The 21972-nt window shown below is 36.9% G+C and overlaps 3 protein-coding genes across 3 annotated transcripts; 1 reads left to right on the top strand and 2 right to left on the bottom strand.

Annotated features, from left to right (window-relative positions):
* Nucleotides 1–151: 151 nt before the first annotated feature.
* nclb (PWP1 homolog no child left behind) lies at nt 152–6705 on the top strand. The gene is made up of 13 exons (XM_073079504.1): nt 152–400; nt 863–921; nt 1537–1661; nt 2105–2178; nt 2533–2638; nt 3069–3176; nt 3363–3537; nt 3838–3934; nt 4539–4709; nt 5058–5148; nt 5336–5417; nt 5701–5852; nt 6565–6705. The coding sequence occupies exons 1-13, from the start codon at nt 317–319 to the stop codon at nt 6618–6620; spliced, it is 1380 nt and encodes a 459-aa protein (XP_072935605.1). The 5' UTR covers nt 152–316; the 3' UTR covers nt 6621–6705.
* A 455-nt stretch (nt 6706–7160) lies between these two features.
* Got1 (Glutamate oxaloacetate transaminase 1) lies at nt 7161–19816 on the bottom strand. The gene is made up of 10 exons (XM_073079505.1): nt 19529–19816; nt 18757–18864; nt 17239–17312; nt 16799–16907; nt 13488–13705; nt 12886–13036; nt 12078–12243; nt 9937–10008; nt 9365–9580; nt 7161–7263 (listed from the first exon to the last, which is right to left on the bottom strand). Exons 1-10 carry the CDS (start codon nt 19635–19637, stop codon nt 7242–7244), a joined length of 1245 nt encoding a protein of 414 aa, XP_072935606.1. The 5' UTR covers nt 19638–19816; the 3' UTR covers nt 7161–7241.
* A 525-nt stretch (nt 19817–20341) lies between these two features.
* NdufA3 (NADH:ubiquinone oxidoreductase subunit A3) lies at nt 20342–20836 on the bottom strand. Its single transcript, XM_073079506.1, has one exon. The coding sequence runs from the start codon at nt 20665–20667 to the stop codon at nt 20398–20400; it is 270 nt and encodes an 89-aa protein (XP_072935607.1). The 5' UTR covers nt 20668–20836; the 3' UTR covers nt 20342–20397.
* Between the last annotated feature and the right edge of the window lie 1136 nt (nt 20837–21972).

The raw sequence follows: 21972 nt of genomic DNA, 5'->3' as shown, positions 1-21972 counted from the left end.
AAATAAAAAAAATCGGGAAAAAGTTTGAAAAAGGCTATAAAATTTAAGAAAAAAAATATAAAACACTTCCATTTTCTTTTACCTGTAAAAATATTTTTTCTACTTCTAGTTTCCAACCCTGAGAGACGATGACAGTTTCAAATGTTCAATATTGTCAATGTCAATTGTCATATCAATGTGTTTCAGAAATCAGAAAAGGAAAATAATAACCTCATCTTGTACCACACATTTTATTAGTGTTTCAGTGTAATAATTGCCATAATTCTCAAGTTTAGCACTTTATTTTAATAGTTTTGCCTATATAACTAACAGAGACATGGATGAGAATACGCCTACAGTTAGTTTAATTTCGTGTATGCACTTCGTGCGTCGTGGAGTTGCTAAAGCAGTGCCGGAAAAGGTATTGTTTCGAATACACAGTCTAAAATTCAGTATATATTGAAATAGTGGTGGGTCATTTATATTAGGAATCGAAAAATTTATCTACACTTAAATTGGTAGCACACGACTAAGCGTCGTCTTTCAAAGTTGAGACATATTTTTACTATATATTTTGAATGATTCAATGATGTATTTGTTTTTCATTAATAAATACCTCACGTATTAAACCACATTCCAAATAAAAGTAAAAAGGTGTATATAAATACACAAAGGAAACATACAAATAAAATATTATTTAATATATAATATATTGTAAAATAAATATGTGTGAAATTTAGATTATAAGCACTATAGTAGTGTACCGGTACTTACATGTTGTGAAAAAAAGCGCTAGTAAAAATTGTGAAGTATTTGTCTGGACGAGAATTTCATTTTCATAAGCCCTGGAATCTATTTTATTTATAATTGATGTTTGTTCTAGATTGAATTGACAGAAAAAGAATTAGAAAAGATAATAAAACAGACTGCAGAGGATTTACGGTAAGTTCTAAAATGGTCATTGTTTATGGTTCATGAAGATCACACTTCCATCTTGACTAGAATATTTTCTACCTGATTTATATTAAAAATAATGTTACTTTATTGCTTATATTAATAATAAGTTATAGCTAACATACTTGTTTAAGATGCAATGAGTAATTTCCATTCGCATGGAAGAGACTATTTATACTTTCTGTTTGTTTGTATAAGCTAATATCGGAAACTGGGCAAACATACATATTGCTGCTTCAATTCAAAAGTACCACAAAAAAAAAATCTAAAATGTTTTTATCACAAAAATGCAATCATAAGCCTTTATATTTGAAAAAGACCCCTTGATTTTGCATTCTAAGATACAAAACCCACACAACCCTTACTTTTCATTTTCAACGCACAAAATATAATCTAAACTGTCATATTGTTAGTTGCGCATCGACCAACGAGCTGTTAGCTACATCTCGGAAACTAATCTGTGTTAAACATTAATTTAATAAAGGCCAAAAGTACTATTTTTTTTTAATTAGCTCTCCTGTTAAAAAGTGTTATTTTCATTAGTTAGTAGTAGTTTTGAATTGAAGCAGCGATATGTATGAAGAGACATGTACATTTTCGCAGCATCACAGAGCAAGGTGAGGATGAGAGTGACGAGGATGGGGAAGGTGGTGCGAGTGCAGCACCAGATCCTCCTGCCGATCCAAATGATGAGTTCAACTTTGCACAATATGATGAGGAGGACACAAGTAAGTTATTTCCGGTTCTCATTCCTCTAACATCAATATAATCAAGTCAGGCTAAACACTTACCTAAGCGTAAATATTTTTACGAAAGAAGGAAGCATGTTTTTGAGGTGGATGTACATTCATAGTTTGTGTATATTGTAAGCTGCTGTAGTCAATGAGCCAATGCAGTAGAATACAACTACAAGCATATACTCCATAGCAACGTAAGAGCACACTAATACAGCTATGTACCCGTGGGCTAGAAGGGGCAGCGAACAAGTGCCGGGGGGAACCGCGCTAGTTATGTAATACTTCCCTAGTTTTATGAAAGAACCCTGCATTTAAGTAAGAGAAAAGAAAAAAGGCTGGTGACAAATATTATAGCACAAAATGGATGTCACTTAATATAAAGTGAGATTTTAATGTGTTATACATAGTTAACAGCGTCATTGTTTTTATTACAGATAACCCAATAGGAATTGGTACGGTGGCAACTCTACCGAATTTGGGTGACCTAAGTGAAGATGTGCAAATCAGGGTGGGTTAACGGAACTAATATACTTTTATATTTTATATATACTTTAATTTTAAATTATACTATTTATAAGTAAAATTGTCCCTACAACGTATTAAATGTCATCTTTTAATAAAAATATATGTATATACAGTTGCATTGAGAAACTCCCTTCTTTTTTTGAATTTGGTTAAAAAACAGAAACATTGTGTCACAACAAAATATTTGTACTTCTTACCTTTTGAAGAAAATAGGCTTGCAAATGTTGAGTAAATTTTCTTCTTATTTTACATAAAAATATTATAAGGTAAATAATAATTGATGCCTTAAATATGTCATATTATACAATCTAATTTTAGTTTTGGTAAATTTTTGCAGACAGATGGACCAGATAGTGATGAGGAAGATGATATTATTAAACCAGATGACAATCTGCTACTCGTGGGGCACGTGGAGAGTGATGCTAGCATACTGGAAGTGTATAGTAAGGACCTTTTCTCTTTTTATAATCAGCTTTAATGTTGAATTGCTATGGTGAGATACAATTTTATTTTGTATATCTTTAATGTGACAAGGTTTCATCTCTATTTAGCCTTACTTATAATAAAATCATACACTGATATTCCTATAGACACATAATCTACTTGACATATTTGTATCAATTTTCTAATTTGCTGTTAATGTAATGAATTAACTAAATACAAAAATGAATGACATGACTACTGATATCATGGATATCTATTGCTAAAACCTTGTGGGGTGTAAAAAGTCTAACATGGATTAGCCACTGATTTTTTTCTCTCCTTAACCCAACACATTTGAGTAATATCATGGGAAAATATGCCTCAGGCCAGCAGTGGGACTTAAAAAAGATAGCACCAACCATAATAAAATTTGTGTAAATCAAATTTCAGTATACAACAAAGAAGAAGGTTCATTTTATGTGCATCATGACATCATTTTGCCCTGGTTCCCGCTGTGCATAGAGTGGCTTAGCCATGATCCCTCAGATCCTCAACCAGGTATGCGCTTTTACGTAATGACTTCTATAGTTATCATTTTCTTTTATATTTATTAACTACTTAGACATGGTTAAACAAAGTCATTTATTGTTACATATTTAATTAACGATCATTGATTATGTCTATCACAACAATGACAATATTTTAAAGATATCCTGTTATTATAATAACATGTCTAATATCCAGGAAACCTTTGCGCTTTGGGCGGTATGGACCCGGTGATCCAAGTTTGGGACCTCGACATTGAGAACTGCTTGGAGCCAGCATTCAAACTTGGCAAAAAGCCGAATAAAAAGAAGAAAACCAAACGGATCGGCCACAAGGACGCTGTGCTCGACCTCTCGTGGAACAGGAATTTTACGTAAGTTGTTGTGACAACTTCTGTCAAGAGATGGCGTCATATTAAGATTGCTAGATCCTGAATCACGCTATCGAAGTTTTCTAAACATCTTTAGATTTCACTGCTAGACATCTTTCTCAATTTACTAATGACTTATCCAAGTGTTAGAAAATGATAAAAATAAACTTAGCACCAAATGCTACATTGATTTGATAAGTTTGGAAATTCTTTCTTAGAAGTGTATTTATATGTCCATTACAATAATTAATGCATTCAACACCTATGTGTTTTTTACGTGACTTTCAATGCGTCTTTCAACAGGCACGTGATAGCCAGTGGTTCAGCAGACAACACAGTCTTGCTGTGGGATTTGGATCAAGGCACTCCACACACGAAAATGAACTATTTCGAAGATAAAGTAAGTTGTTATGAATTCAAACTATTGAAATAAAGTAAAAATAAGTAATGAAAACTTTTTCTTTGGTAATTATGTAAAAAATATAGCAAGTAAATATTAGTTTCTATCTATAGAGGTTTAAAAATAGACCAGAGTAGACAAAATAACATTTTTCCCTGAAATTTATTTATTAAGTTAAAATGTATGTTTAATACGAGTAATATTAAATGTAGCTAAGCCAGATAGATGTGCAAAGACACTTTTTGTATAAAAATATTCTGTGGTCTGTCATGACCAGTGCCTGAAATACTTAATGTCTGTAAAAATGAACAAACCTCAATGTTGCCTTTACACCAATTTCTACGCATATAATTATCTATGGCAGACTTCTTTGTGGTTCGACTTCACTGGCACCACTGCTACACTTATTTCTGCCTGATGTTTAGTGTCATGTAATTTTATTTCGACTTACTTCTCAGGGTTAGCATTGCATCTGTGGTTGACCTCAGGTAGGAATCTGTCCAGGGTGGATTACAAATTTCCATGGGCGGCCATTTACCATTCGGTAGACTGCATGCTCGTCTGCTACGTCTATATTATAAAAAAATGTACAATTGTTCCCCAGGTCCAGTCGCTAGCGTTCCACCCGCTGGAAGCGCAAACGCTACTGTCGGGCTCGTGCGACGGGCGCGCGCGGGTCACGGACTGCCGCGCGCCCGACGCGCACAGAGACTGGACACTCGGCCCGGAGATAGAGCGCGTGGTTTGGGACGGACAGAATCCATTCTGTTTCGCGGTCAGTATTCATTCATATAGTACACATTGGTATAATTAAATAGTTTTCTCCGACCACTAGGTCAGAAAGTCAATTATTTTTTGTGTGGCTATGTAATTATTTTGAATAGATTAAATGTAAAACTGATTGAGTGTGTATCAATGTCCTTTGTCTCGTAATGATGCGAACTTGCAAACTACTGAATGTATCCTTCAACGATAAATGCCAATAAAAGTCTTTTCTTTTTCTTAAATAAAATATTTATTTTTAATAGCCTTTGAAACGGAATAATTAATAGTTTAAAATTGAAATACGTAGCTCTTAGTAGTGGCATTTTTACTTATTGTACAACTTTTACTCATTTTACAGATGAGCAACAATGAGGGCAAAGTTGCATATGTGGACTGCAGACAGACTGACCCTATGTGGACGTTGAATGCCCATGAAAAAGAAGTTACAGGTATACAGACCTAAAAAAATATTTACTTTGATGTATGTTTACTGACGATTATGAATAAATGGTAATCTAGACATTAAAATTTATTAATAAATAGTTGATGATGTGTAATATTATATTTATTTTGATATAACTATTTGTGAAAGTATACAAGTTCCAAAAGTTTATGTCGCAAATTTTATGTCTGCAGGACTTATTTTAAGCGAGAATGTTCCTGGACTAATGGTCACCGTTAGTACAGATGGAAAACTAAAAACATGGGATATATCGAGGTAAATTACACTTTATACTTTTATGTAAATTTTTTTTTTACTTTATTTTAATTAAATTTTATATTTTTTGTCTACTTCTCTTCTTAACGTTTTAAGAGTAATCATTAAATTAACTACTACACTGTCCATTATTTTGGCGATGAATTGAATTAAAAGGTATACATATTTTTTACACCAAAATCATTCATTCACTGATGCGCTAATACGATCAAAAGGTTAAGTAGCTGACTTTCAAAACTTTACGACGACTCACGACTTTGACGTCTTATGAATTATGTTCCAGTAATCCCCCTACGCAAGTGAGCGAGCGTACAGGGCGAGTGGGCCAGGCACTATGCGCGGCGCTGTGCCCCGAGGCGCCCTTCGCGGTGGCGGTGGGCGGCGACAACAAGGAGTGCTGCATCGAGCTCGTGGACCTCGCCCTCAGTGATAACGGTCAGTTCTTATACACTCAGTCCCTAAATTATGTATTTTTTTTACAATATAGGAGTAGTAGACGTTCATGCAGTTCATCTGATGGTAAGTGGCTACTGCCGCCCATGGACCTCTGTAATCAACCCCAAATAGGATTAGATATTCCTACCTGAGGTCGGCCACAAATGCGCCACTACCCCTGAGGACTAAGCTGGAACGCCTCGGGAAAGTATGTCTCCCTTACCACAGCCTTCAAACCAGAACACAGTACCGCTTAACACTTTGTTAATAGGCAGAAATAGGTGTTGCTGTGGTGCCGCCGGAGTCGAACCAGAATGGGTTCTACTACTTTCACTTGTGATTTTGACACAACTGTAAATTGGACTGCTGTATGCTTGTGATATGGACACACCTGTGAATTCAGATTTCCAATGAGTTACATGTGAGGCAACCATCTTATTCCTCCATTGACAATGGCTTCATGTACTATATGAAGTTGGCCATAAACCATGGGCAATATTGGCTGCATATTATCGAGTGCACTACTAGTGAGTTTCTTACTCCATTCTTATAAAAAAAAGCTGTGAATTCATGCATGGAGAGCAACGATACTGCTTTCATTCTGTTTCTTCTTCATGCATCATATGACTCACACTACGACCGTTGTTTTAAACCCATATCTTTATGTAAAGTAAATCTAGTATTTACATATTTGTTATTTCTCTTGTTTCAGTTACGAATCGGTTTGGCTCGCGACCGTTAGTGTCCGTCTCGGCTATGGAATCATAGTTATAATATATGATGATGATTATACTTGTATGAAAAATATATATATTTAATTTTAAATAACCTGTTTTCTTTTTACTTGCACAATTTAAAGCATATTTCAAGTACAATTTTGAATATATTATTCTTAATTTTGGAAATTTTTAAATTTCTCTTTGTGATAATTATTAAATTTCGTACTTTGGTGGACATAAATTAAAATTAATTAACACCAACGGCCATATGAACATTACATTGACGTACAAATATAGCAACAAATATAACACAGCCCCATAAATGAGAAGTGACGCTCTACACAGGCGAAATCAGCTGTTTGTTTTTGTTTAACTGATATTTACTGCCTGGTAACGATAATATTTTATAACACGGAAGATAACTATATTTGATATAAAAATTAAAGGTCATGTTTTATCAAGACTCGAGTTTCACGATGCTAATGCAGATATTATTGGATTTATGAATGTTATACGTTAAAATAAGAAAAATAAGAAGAAATTCACGAATAAGAAGAATAAGGTCCAACAAAATTTCAAGTCTTTTAAATATTATTTTATATAAAATTTATTTGCAAGTACAATCCCGTCACCGATTACAGACCTCGTCCGGGGCTGACGGCACTGGTCGTTATAATTTGGCGCGGGATTCACTGCAAAGAAAATTTATATGAATTTGGATTATTCATGTATTAAATGTTTTGCTCATATTTATTTAAACATTTAAAAACATATATTTTGTATTTACATTTAAAAATAAAAGTGTTTGTATCAATGTGTTCAAGAAGTAAAAAATATTAAATAACAAAAAAATATTACAAATTGGTAAATATTATATGATAAAATGCTAATTAAATATTATTATTGTAACATAATGGCCCAGCGTAATGTAATCCTTTACGTTATCATATCACTAATCCTTGTCTTCCATCTTATGGTGCACCTAATGATTTTTCACTTTTATACTTTAACTGTTGTATAACAGGACTTACAGCCTAAAACAAGAATATTTCGAATAAAACAACACTTATAACTGAGATTATATATTTGCAACATCTCTTACAGTACATTACGTATCTGTTATAACCATCTAACGGCTATGCTAAGCGCTATATATAAAAATGTATTTCACAAATTAAAAGCTGTTAATACTGGGGTGCAGTAATGCAAGCGTGTATAGCTGTCCAAAACTGATTCTTATGAAAATATTCGACCAAAACGGTCACAATATTTCACCACAATTGAACACGATGTTAACTTTCGGCAGTGTCACATTTACTGATAAAAATAATCAAAAATAAAATATATTTGAATTAAATTGAATATTTACGATCGACTATATATACATTGAAATTAACTTGAAACTCACAGCCTAAAAAATTGAAACATCTAATAAATCTCTTCAATATAATTTCCTTTCATTTATTCTAATAATAGGAATTCTCTAATACAATAGTTTGTAGTGATTTGTACTAAAGGTATTATTAAAAATTTTACAGTCGTGGTAATATTTTAAATTACATTAATAAGGTATATCAGTCGGTTGTCAAACCTGAAGGATTTTAGTAATGAGACACTGAAATCTAAGGAAAGTTCTATTTTGCAAAACCATCTAATCGTCTAGAATTGCTATAACAAAATGCTAAAAATGAGATTTCATAAAATTGTCTCACTATTTTCTGAACACTCGCAAAAATAGCGATATATACATAGTATTTCTATATAAATGTTGTATACATATATAAATAAAAAAATGTATTTAAATTTTGTGACAAAATGTAAAAATATTTGCATACTATAATCTAATTGTCTAATATTTTTGCTAAACATATTGCTTGGTGTTTCGCTTAATCTCAAAAATTAAAAGGTTTAAGACATGTATAAGTAGAAAAAAGTTAATATTCAATAAATAGTTCTAAGATACAGCTGCCTTCGTATACTGTGTAATTATTTTTTTTATAAAATACACACTAAATATATTTCTCACTTAACGCCCACTTATTCATATACTTAATTATGACCAACCGATTTTTTTTTTTTTGTTATATAACTTAAATGGCCAATGAGAATGCAATCTTCCTGATAGTATCAATCGACGACAACTGGTTATGTTCTTCATGGAGTCGTTCACAGATGTTTTTCTATCCCTAAGGACTAAGTTGGAATGGCTCGTAGAATAGTACTCCACATCCTTTACACGGGATCACAGCAGCACATAACACTGCTGTTATAAGGCTGAATAAGTGTGCCTTCGGAGTCAAACCACAAAAGTTTCTCACAAATTATTTTCTGTCAAACTGCTAACTAATTCTTATCACTTACATGTCTTAAACCTTTTTGTATTGACTTGACTTGATCATTTACAGTCAAGTCAGTGTAAGGACGAGTACACACGTAGCTCTAATATATGTTATTAATTGTAGCCAGACATTATGACCTATTTTTGTAGCAACCTTTCAAGGTGCATAAAGACATAACTTACTGTAATAATGTACAGTAGTATTGTGTTAACTCCTAATTAAATAGCCCTTAAGTGTATCCCTTTGAAACATACCTTTACTTTTACCCTTTACCATTTCGTTGATATAACTGAATTATGTTTATTAGGGTTTAAATTGACTTTCGTTTAACGTTAGAAGTTTTTATTTTTATTTAAATTTAACCCGACTATTTGCTATAATTCCGAGCTACAACCAACAACATACACCTTAAACCCGTGTGCACTCAAAACGAACCAAATAATGAACCCATTACTCATCGTTCGGGAACTTGGTGACAGCGTCGTGTATCGCGCGCGCCACGTGCTCCACGTTATCAGGGTTCAGGCCGCAGATATTGATGCGACCGGAGCGGAGTAGATACACGTGGTGTTGCTGTATGAGGTGCTCGCACTGCCTCCGTGATAGCCCCGTGTATGAGAATAAGCCGATCTGCTTCACTATGTGGTCCCAGTTGCCGGGCGTGCCCAGCCTGTGGATACAAACACAAAATTTAAATAAGATAACTCGCTGCAATTGTACGACATGCTCCACCATTCCACCAATAATCGGTTCGGTAATGACAACAAGACTCGTCCTTAAATGCTATGGATATTAAATATTAAAAATATGTAATTAAATAAATAATTCTTAAATAAGGAAGCATATATAATCTATCAATTTCTTAAAAAAAAAACGTCCGGGAACTTTAAGCCATCTGATATTCGTCGTCGTCGGTTTCCTAAATAGCAATCATAAAACCTTTTCTACTTATAAACTAACCAAAATAAATGACAATTACCTAAATGTTCATTAGAATATGATAAATTAAAGTACCCAATCACTTACTTAATAAGTGTCGCTCTAAGTGCCTCTCTCATCTGGATGACTCTGCTCGACATCAGCTTGATATGGTCCCTCCTGTTTATCAGAAAAGTAGAAGTTATTAAAATATATTATATATAAGTTCACTTACTCTTAAATGGAAGTCGGAATGCCTGTTTGCAAACAATACATTCAAATACAATGAATTTATTGTTGCACATATCCATTTTTCTTACACATCATAGTATCATACCGGAAACTTTCGTTCTGTTTACTTGAAAGTCCCATTTAAATTGATTTCTTGTCATTTATAATCTTCTGTTCATTAAAAAATAAAAAAACATTATGAATAATCGTTCTACTTCAAAATAAAAAAAAAAATAAAAAATGCAGTATTATTATTTTATGGTCCACCCAAAACAATATTAATCGCATCGGACACCACATCGGGTTGGAGTACATGCCGCACCACCCTCCGCCACCACCACCGACCACACACACACGGGACTCACCACTCGTCGAACAGCGCCTTGTCCGCGAGCACGCTGGCCACCACGCGCGCGCCGTGCGCCGGCGGGTTGGAGTACATGCCGCACCACCCTCCGCCACCACCACCGACCACACACACACGGGACTCACCACTCGTCGAACAGCGCCTTGTCCGCGAGCACGCTGGCCACCACGCGCGCGCCGTGCGCCGGCGGGTTGGAGTACATGCCGCACCACCCTCCGCCACCACCACCGACCACACACACACGGGACTCACCACTCGTCGAACAGCGCCTTGTCCGCGAGCACGCTGGCCACCACGCGCGCGCCGTGCGCCGGCGGGTTGGAGTACATGCCGCACCACCCTCCGCCACCACCACCGACCACACACACACGGGACTCACCACTCGTCGAACAGCGCCTTGTCCGCGAGCACGCTGGCCACCACGCGCGCGCCGTGCGCCGGCGGGTTGGAGTACATGCCGCACCACCCTCCGCCACCACCACCGACCACACACACACGGGACTCACCACTCGTCGAACAGCGCCTTGTCCGCGAGCACGCTGGCCACCACGCGCGCGCCGTGCGCCGGCGGGTTGGAGTACATGCCGCACCACCCTCCGCCACCACCACCGACCACACACACACGGGACTCACCACTCGTCGAACAGCGCCTTGTCCGCGAGCACGCTGGCCACCACGCGCGCGCCGTGCGCCGGCGGGTTGGAGTACATGCCGCACCACCCTCCGCCACCACCACCGACCACACACACACACGGGACTCACCACTCGTCGAACAGCGCCTTGTCCGCGAGCACGCTGGCCACCACGCGCGCGCCGTGCGCCGGCGGGTTGGAGTACATGCCGCACCACCCTCCGCCACCACCACCGACCACACACACACGGGACTCACCACTCGTCGAACAGCGCCTTGTCCGCGAGCACGCTGGCCACCACGCGCGCGCCGTGCGCCGGCGGGTTGGAGTACATGCCGCACCACCCTCCGCCACCACCACCGACCACACACACACGGGACTCACCACTCGTCGAACAGCGCCTTGTCCGCGAGCACGCTGGCCACCACGCGCGCGCCGTGCGCCGGCGGGTTGGAGTACATGCCGCACCACCCTCCGCCACCACCACCGACCACACACACACGGGACTCACCACTCGTCGAACAGCGCCTTGTCCGCGAGCACGCTGGCCACCACGCGCGCGCCGTGCGCCGGCGGGTTGGAGTACATGCCGCACCACCCTCCGCCACCACCACCGACCACACACACACGGGACTCACCACTCGTCGAACAGCGCCTTGTCCGCGAGCACGCTGGCCACCACGCGCGCGCCGTGCGCCGGCGGGTTGGAGTACATGCCGCACCACCCTCCGCCACCACCACCGACCACACACACACGGGACTCACCACTCGTCGAACAGCGCCTTGTCCGCGAGCACGCTGGCCACCACGCGCGCGCCGTGCGCCGGCGGGTTGGAGTACATGCCGCACCACCCTCCGCCACCACCACCGACCACACACACACGGGACTCACCACTCGTCGAACAGCGCCTTGTCCGCGAGCACGCTGGCCACCACGCGCGCGCCGTGCGCCGGCGGGTTGGAGTACATGCCGCACCACCCTCCGCCACCACCACCGACCACACACACACGGGACTCACCACTCGTCGAACAGCGCCTTGTCCGCGAGCACGCTGGCCACCACGCGCGCGCCGTGCGCCGGCGGGTTGGAGTACATGCCGCGCACCACCCACGTCAGCTGCGACTTCAGCGGCGCCACCGTGCTCGCGTCCGACACCACCACCGCCAGGTTGCCCACGCGTTCATCTGCGAAAAAAATCAAGAACTCATCATTAACTTATCATCATCCACAAGCATACGAGACAAAAAATATATCTAAATGAGAGACCTCCATTTTCCCCTGTAGATGCTAATTGACCTTTCACCACGGACAGGACAAACCCGCGCCAAGCTACTTTATTGGACATCCCTCCCCTTTAGCATAACTACGCTCATGAGTCATGATACTACGTCCATAATACACTAATTGTTGTGTGATATAATATTGATTAGTTAATTTCGTATATACACATGTTATCATCGATAATGATTACGAGAACATTCATTTCAATCGAACATTGACACAGGCTAAAAGTCGATTATAACACATCAATCAAATTTTTTGCGCGAAGTACAGTTCACTGCTAATATAATGCCGTTACATTTCTATCTAGACAATCGCAAAACTGGTTATAAATAAGAACTGCGTTCATCCTATTCACTTAGTCCCGATTAAATTTTATTTATTGTGTAACAATATTTATTAAAAAATATAAACTAGAATTAACCTTACGTATATGAAATGACTTGTTACTTTTTTATTTACTCAACAAAAACATTCAAAGATCTGGAAATTCTAATTGCAAACGTTACCAAAGCTAGGTACAAAAATGTGAAGGCGCCACTCACTGTAAAGGCCGAAGTTCTTAGCGTATGACTGCGCGCAGACGAGCTCGAAGCCCCGGCTCACGAAGTAGCGCACGGCCCAGGCGTCGTTGTCCAGGTCGCCCGACGCGAAGCCCTGGTACGCGCTGTCGAAGAACGGGAACAACTTGCGTTCCTGATCGAATAATGTCAAGGTTATTTATCAAGTTGTTATAAATGGCCAAAATGCTTAAACTATCGTTTCATCAGTTACAAATGGCGATAATCTTTTGGATTAATTATGGCCAAAATTAAAAACTTTGAGAGTCGATTAGGCCTCGTAAAGCCGAAGCAAGTAAGATTTTATCAGGTTGACTAATGTCAACTTAGACCTCTAGCACAGTAGCGCATTGTGATCGAATTCAAATACAACTCCTTACTGATCCCTAATGATCCTTATGAAGGGATCCTTAAACAATATCTATGGACAGTGAACACAGGACAGTGGACATGTGAACAGCGTACACATAGTAAGTACCGTCCACGCGGTTCATGCTTCCAATACCTAAAATAGAGGAAACAACTTAAACAGAAAGGGGTATTTCAATGTGTCTTTAAATCTAGAATACCTGGATCTTTTAACCCACCTGCATAACATCAGCGATCTTCTCCCACTGCTCGCGCGTGGGGTCGATGCCGGTGGGGTTGTGCGCACACGCGTGCAATATCACGACGGAGTTCTCGGGCGCGCTGCTCAGGTCCTCGATCAGCCCGTCGAAGTCGATCGCGCGCGTCTTCTCGTTCCAGTAGCGGTATGTGCGCGGCTGAGTGAAGCCCGAGTTCACGAACACCAGGTGGTGGTTCTCTGTTGGGAATACATTTGTGCGATTCACTATAACAAAATCTCTCGATTGTGAATGGCACCAATTTAGGTAATGGAGTTTCCATGACAAATCGGTACATTGGTTGTTTGTGCCGAAAATTACAACTAGCTTATGATGAAATTAGAAGCCGCAGACCCCAAAACAAGAGCCTTATGAGTAGAACTAAATTATGCGAATATCAAGAATTAAAACAATGGCTTGGTAACTGTTTATAGTTTAGTATCTTTAGTTTTTGTGCTTTGGACGGGATGCTAAAGACACATATAGAAGTTACAAAGTAAGGTATCATGTATATTTATTCAATGTATATTTATCGGCATTAAAGAGTTTATTTGGCGGAGAAACGGTCAATGGTCCGAGCCGGAAGGGAAACATTAAGCTGTTGCCAACAACTAATTCTATATGCACCTATAAATTCTATCAATTGTATGTAGGCACGACTTGTCTCCTTTCATATCGTATGGTATTTTGTCCTAGAGATGTGGACATGGATTACGTAGGTTTCGAGAATACCCTTTTTGTCCTGGAGATTCCTGAGGATGAAAATACTACCCCAATTTTAATTTTTAACTTAACATTATTAAAACCAACTCTTTCTTTGAGGGTTCGATTCGGATTTAATGTGAAGCTTAACTAGTAATCCATACGAGTTATATAGTCGTCCCGGGAAGGACGACGGTATGTGTGGTCGCATTCCGTCGTATACACCAGACGGTGTGGTGACACAAAGTCACCTGGGCGGAGCCCGACGGGGCAGTGCGCTGAGAGGACTCCGGTCGCGTTCCTTTGGAAATCCCGGAGTCCTCTACGCAGCGCCGAGGACGGCCACCGGGGGGGTTTTAGTGCGGTAAAAGTCCCTCATAACCCCGTGTCAGTCCCACGGCACCGGGTACCTTTTGAAGATTCCCCCTCGAAAAAAAAAAAAAAGTATAAATAAATTCAAATTTACATTGTCGGTTAGTCTTTACAATAAAGAGATATCGATTTATAATAATCAATGCCTGAGTGTCAGTGCACTTATCTTATCGTAAACACATTTTAAAACAAACACTCGACACGGCCTCTTGTTGCGGAGTAGGATTTTGCAATTACCTACCTACAATATACATTTAATAAACATTGACGCATATTTCCTTCCATACAGTGTTGTACTTGTTACATTTGTCTTCTAAAATAATAATGACGTGTTGAAAGATATAATGAGTTATTTAATTTTGATTTTATAATTTATTGATTTATTTAAAATTAAATTTAAATATTATTGAGAACATAAAATATATCTATTGTATACAAAATAATTGAACAGCAAATAATTTTAGATACATGATACCTGATGATGATGATTCCTGTATCATAACTATATAATTAATATAATTATATACACACCGCTACGTATAAATATATGTGAAAATTATTTGATTAAACTTTACAGTAGCCATTTGAAGACAATACATACATAAATACATTCATACACACACGTAGAAATCTAGAATCTGTTCTAAAGATTCCAAACAACAGATATAACATTCGTGAAATAACGAGAACGTTGTATAATTTTCTATTGATAGATAAGTAAAATTGACAATCATCATGTATTACTTTTAGATATGTATATTCCGACCAAGATAAGAATCTTCTGTGTCAATTATCATCCTAGCTACGGAACGTGAGTTGTCGATGTCGTTCAATTACGTTTTTCAACTATATAATATCAACGCGGAATAGATATTTTATATTTTAGAGTAATGTAACAATTCCTTAGGTACATTACTTTAACAAAGCGGTTACAATTTTCAATCGAGGGGTCAAAAGTTCGAATTCCAGGCACCCACCTCTGATAATTCAAAGTTATGGGTATATTAGAAATTAATCTATAACTTCCTGTAATGGCGAAAAAGTTCATACCCATCTTATTTTGAGTCTTCTTTCGAAAAGAGAGGTTTAGGACCTGTACCTACTCAGCAGTGGAACAGTAACAGTAATATTTCTATCAGGCGTCATGAATTCTGGTTACAAAGAAACTGCATATCGTTGATATCTCCATCTCCATTGTTGATACATACGAGTAGTATCGACTTTGATACATTGTTTTTATTAATTGATATCTGGCTATTTTTAACCCGATATTCATAACTTGGCGTATCTAGCAAAAACTGTTACAATGTTCGGCCCGACCTCGTGTTATTTTAACTGTCACGTGAACGTGCCTATAACTGTTTGCACCTAAGCGTTAATTCGTGTCAATTATAACAATTATAATGATAACGATACACTTTAAAATGTGACGTTAGAACGTTAAAAAGATTCCTCCATATTTCCCACCCCATCACAACTACTTTTCCCTCACAAAGTACTTTTATGTTTAAATAAAGTAATACAAAAGTTTTGTAATAGGCTAAATAGCTGAAGTTTATTTTTATGTCCATTTCCATCCATATTTTCATTGTTTAAAATATGTATTTTCATACCACATACAATTAAAATAAACGCTCCGAAAATCACAGAACAATAAATAATTTTCATAATCGCTGCTTCAAACATTGCTATTGTAAAATATTTTGTTCGACTGAAAATATATTGTTTTATTTATAACCCAGCGCATTCGCCTACGAACCGCCCACCAATTACACTCCCCTCGCAGTGTGATTGCACTGCGAGGGGAGTGTAATTGGTCAGGCCTGGAGTGCAACTACTTCAAATTGTCAAAAGAATAGTTGGATATAACATTTTCTGTATAGAAAAGTTTAACAGCGATATCGATACCGTAATGTTATGATTAATAGAATATTTATTTTTCAACCGCGTTTAGTCGCGAAAACCCCTAATACTTTATTTACTTAAAAAAAACTTTTGAACACTTAATACTGACGATCTGACTGAACTACCTAGTTTCCTTAATCACTAATAGTATAAAACTACCTTCGAAGTATATACCACATATATCACATTTTGTCCCATGACATCATATTTCAATGAACAAGGGAGAAGATAGAAACTAATAATAATCTTAGACTCAGATAAGATTGCGTTCACAGGCGTTAGATAAATGTAAATATAAAATTCGTACGACTTACCCCATGTCGGGTTGGAGTAGTAGAAGGTGGTGTACTTGAGATGTTTGTTCAGGAGTTCCGCGCCTACCCGCAAACTGCCGGTACCCGACAGTGTTTGTACTCCGAACGCCTAAAAAGGATATACGCTAAAGCTAATAATAATAATGCCTGAATTTAACATGGCACTTTTTACCACAAAAATATCCGATAAGCTCACTGACATGGCAGAACGGTCGACATAGAGGTCCGAAGCGCAAGGCTCCATGTTCGAGCCCCTTTCAGACTGATATGTGGATGATGAATTTAGATCCGTTCTGGACTTGGGTGTTTGTGTACTCATTTTATGCGAGTTCAATGTTCATGGCACCCATGACAGGGAGTTGTAGTGTGTGGCAAGATTTTAAAAATCGTCTTATATACTTTGCAATTTATACCAATGTAGATTAAGTTTTCATACTTACACGACCCTCAGCTATCACTGGATTGTCTTGGCCGAGTAACATAGACACAGATGCGGCACAGAATTGTTCAATTCCTGTTAACAACAAATGTATTTATGTACCTATATCATTTTATAGCCGCTTAAAAGATAGTGTAAAAAGATAAAACAAATTATTTTTTATTACAATTAGACCAAAGTACTTTAATGTACGTAACACAAGAATAAATATTACACGATTTTGGATAAAAATTGAGACATAAATTAATGACAATAAAATTTAGCTTTAAAAGTCGATGTTAATTAATTTTGTACAGATATAACATATACAATCGCTAAGAAAGGATTTTTCACAATTTGTTTTAAGGGGCTTTGGGTAAAACATTTATCTTTCTATAAATAACACTCCCGACTGACGTAACGCATATCGTAAGTCTGTGGCCACATATGATCACAAACAACTATCAGTAAATACATTTCATCTCATCAGATTACGTCAGGAATTGCTGGGACAACAAAGTTGACGTAAAGAAACCTATGACCCCTTGTGGATTGAACAAACGAAAACAAAACAAAATACGTCATAGAATTACATTGTAAAGAATATTTCATTTGACGACACTTCAGCCGCCTCTAATACCAAATTTTGAATCCCAAATGCAATTCTGATATTTTTTAGTGACAATATAGAAGTAGCACACGAGCATGCAGTCCACCTGATGGTAAGTGGCTACTGTAGCTGGTGGGCATCTGTATGGTATAGTAGTGTTAGGTATTATGTGTATATTAGATTAATTATCACATGCATTAAAAAGTAAACCAAAACACATTCAGAAGCTTACTTTTCTATAAAGAAATGTTTTCTGCGTGGCTGATGTTTACCAATCAGCATTTGATCCGTGTGTGCAGTGGTCAGATTTTAGGTATTTTTTGTATATAACTATACTTTAAAATATTTCTCACTCAAATATACAAATATATAAGTAGAAAGGTTGAATTACTTTCTAATATTATGATATATGCTCCATATGGGTATTAAAACCAAAAGGTATGGTAAACTTCTTAAAAGATTACAATTCTACAATTCTTAAAAGATAACATACAGTTTACAAAAAAAATGTGCACACGAGATATATCACAAAAACATGGTAGTATTCATCATCATCATCACTCAGTGTTTTATGTACGATTTATAATAATGTGTTTTGAAATGGGATTCACTTTTATTTTGCTGACCTATTCTTATTAGGAGCTGTAAATTCAACTTCAGTCCTGGGATTGCGAGCCCATGGTTCTCCACTACTTTGATACACCCTATACTACCCTTACAAAATAAATATGATAAAAATATAAAAACTCAAGTGGGTGAAAATAAAAGTTCTATTGTTTTAAAAAAAAGTTAATTATAAAATAGCAGAATAAAACAATACTTTTACAGCTAAATAATATAGTGATCAATTATATTATGGCAGGTTATATTAAGTTAATGTTATGATATGATAGGTTATTTAATTAATTTATTATTAGTCAAGGTACTCACCAAGCACTGGCAGGTACTCATGGAGAAGAGTTTCATCTTCTGCCATTTTCTTCTCCATTTTCCTGACCACTGGCAGAACCCAGGGTTTCCCATGTTCATCTCTGTATGCTATAAACAAAATCATGTTGAAATGGCTGCAACTTTATGAATTGCACTGATGAGCAAATGTCATTTCCAATAACTGGGTAGGACTAGCATAATCCAATAGGAATACGTGAAAACAAACAATAGGTGGAAATAATTAATACTTGCAACTCTGCCAACAGAAACATTATTTTTTTTTTAAATATTTTCTGAGGTGCAGTTTTTAAATTTAGCACATAATTGCAAAACAAGATTTTTAATATGAAACTGTAATTTAGGTAACTTTCAATACAAACATGAAGAACTGACGGCCTAAATATATATAATAAGTCCAGGCACACATATATATAAATCTAACAATAATATTCTAAGTACAAGAAATAAAAACAGTGCTTTATTTGCTTCATTACTGAATTACCTTAAGTATTATGGATTCAAATCATAATATATCAGAAAACTATTTTTTATAACACTTCAGATATATTTATTTCAATATACCAAATAAAATACATGTATTTTTCCTTGTATTAAAGTTGTCATAATTATTTATACACATTAAATAGTTCGCGTACTTGTTTATTCACTTTTACCGGCTTTTTAATAAACAAATACCGATTACATAACTAATGTAACTCATATAACAGCGCTAAAGATACACAATTTAAAAAAACAGTCCAAAAATACTCACCGCCGACACCTAAATTAACTTTGTTTTTATATGTGTCCTCAACACATAGTTTGTTGAGTTGAAAAACTTCGATAGGAGGGCCCTGTTCTACAACTTGGAAACGGGACATTTTATTATCTTTCAGCACACTACCACTTGAATGAGCGCCTCGCTACTAAATGCCAGGTCGACTAACGACTATTAATTGGGTATTTCCATAAAACGAAATTATTTCTGTGCCAACTATCGGCTTCTATCGGCTTGACCTTTGTATTCGCCAATGTCAGCAACGTCAATTTGACGTCTGACGACTGACCTTAGTGACGTTACAATTAGTAAGTTGTCACTATGACATATCTAGGGATGCGATCTAAGGTTGATTAATTGAATAATTAATTTTTAATCGATATTAAGCAATTAATCGCTCTCGTGAATCAAGGAAATACATATTTATGTTAATACATACATCAAAGTGTAAAGTAACCTATACAGGAACATTGCATTTTTAAAATGACAAAAATGTAAAAGCTTTTTTAAGCCTTTTCATGTGATTTTTAGTCTAACCAATTTTAGGCCGATAAGATGTCGCAATAAATCTCAAATCACATAAAATTTTCAGTAATTGATTTTCTAGTTTTAGATCATTGGAATTATTCTAGTCTTCACACTTTCAAGGGAACATAATATGTCTTTGGGATATTCTTTTGAAGAGTAGCGGAGTAATTTAGGATTAGATGCTACCCTCTGTGCTTCGGATATCCGAGGATTGTAAGTTAGTAATAACTCTAATATAGCATAGCTGAGTATTGACGGCGAACATTGAAACAAGAAGAATGTAATTTAAAACAAAACGAGGTTTTTTGTTGTTTTAGACTAGTTTAATAAAATATTTAACCCTTATATTCTGTTCGTACTGGATTTCGAAGTCGGCAAACTCGTGGATCTTCAGGACGCATTATCATGTATCCGTTTTTGTACTCTCTGTTGTCACCATCATTTTTAATATAATTTATACATCCAACCACTGCCAGACCAATTCCAATCAGCGCTAAGAAAGAAGCACCCATTACTTCAGGTATCTCCCAACATCCCCGCTTGAACAAACCAATTAAAGTATTGTTAAACCTTGTTTGATGACCTATTTCTTTTGGCTCAGGCATTCTTATTTCCTCGTAATAAACAATTAGCAATAACTAAATATTTCTGGCGATACTTAGGAAAGACATTAATAATGTAACCATTACGTTTGATACATAACGTAAAAAAAATATTCTGCACTGTCACTTAGATTTTTGAAAATATGTCAACTTTGACATTATTTGAAATTTATACATTTTATTTTATTTGAGGATGTTTAATTCTGTTATAATTTGGGTTTTTAACATAGATATTTAAATATGTTTCTTTTTGTGTTAGTAAATGAACAACAATGTACAAAAGAGATATTTTCCACACTTAGCCCGTTTTAGTTCAAAGTTGAGTGTATTTGGCAGCATATTTAATTATCTTGCTGTTTTATAAACAAAAATTTCAATTACTTGTCACTTGTCAGTATGACAATGTTATCAGTCATTGGTTAAATGGTTAATTTTATTTCATTTTCTGTGGAATTGCTCGGTGTTATTTGTGAGCTCCAGCCAAAAGACACCTGGATTAAATTATTTCCAGTTGTATTTATTCTCTGAACAGTAACAAATGGCGGCACCTGCTTCGAGACGAACGGTGTTACAGTTATGGCAGCAGGCGTGGACACAGATCCCCGAAATCGTTGCTACAACGGGTCTCGGCCTTGTAGGAATCGCTTTGGCCACTGTGGGACTCTACAATTACGCAAAAAGTGATGGAGACAACCGCAGATATAAGCTTTCGTACGTTATAATGCGACCAGACGACCCTAGAGTGCAGAAGATCCGGAAAGATTAAGCAAATAGTGAATTCATATTAGCTGCAATAAATTATGTAATGAAGCAAAGTGTTGTCATGCGTTTGTTGTTATTTGTATGTATATGAATATCAGGATATACATAGCAAATTCAGTTATTAGAATAAAATATTTTTACTGAATTCATGAAGTGTTTTAATTTGTATTTGTTTCAAATTACTAATAGACAGGCAAGCAGTAATTAAATGAGCTGTGAGAGTCAATGATATAGTTTTTGAAGGATTAGATTCAATTATAAGGCAAATTGTGAAAATCTGCAGTCTTTTTACAAAAGGAAAATATCGTTAATTATTTAATTATTTTACTAGCAGAATATACTTTTTGAGAATATATTACACTTGTAGTTTACACACAATGTGTGTAGTGTGAGATTTATTCGCCTTTCCTAGACGTGTAGTCTTAATACTTTCCAATCTCAGAGCAGGGTCATCTGTACTTGTGATAAAGTTAAAAATGAACTTACTTCATCATTACTTTAAATTGTCATAGTTTATCTTATAGATTTTTTATTGTAGTAGCATAA

Source organism: Epargyreus clarus, unplaced genomic scaffold (genome assembly GCF_041222505.1).
Source record: "Epargyreus clarus isolate Ecla_fem2 unplaced genomic scaffold, WU_Ecla_fem_2.2 ptg000014l, whole genome shotgun sequence".
Classification (NCBI taxonomy): domain Eukaryota; kingdom Metazoa; phylum Arthropoda; class Insecta; order Lepidoptera; family Hesperiidae; genus Epargyreus; species Epargyreus clarus.
This window is presented reverse-complemented; position numbering and strand designations above follow the sequence as displayed.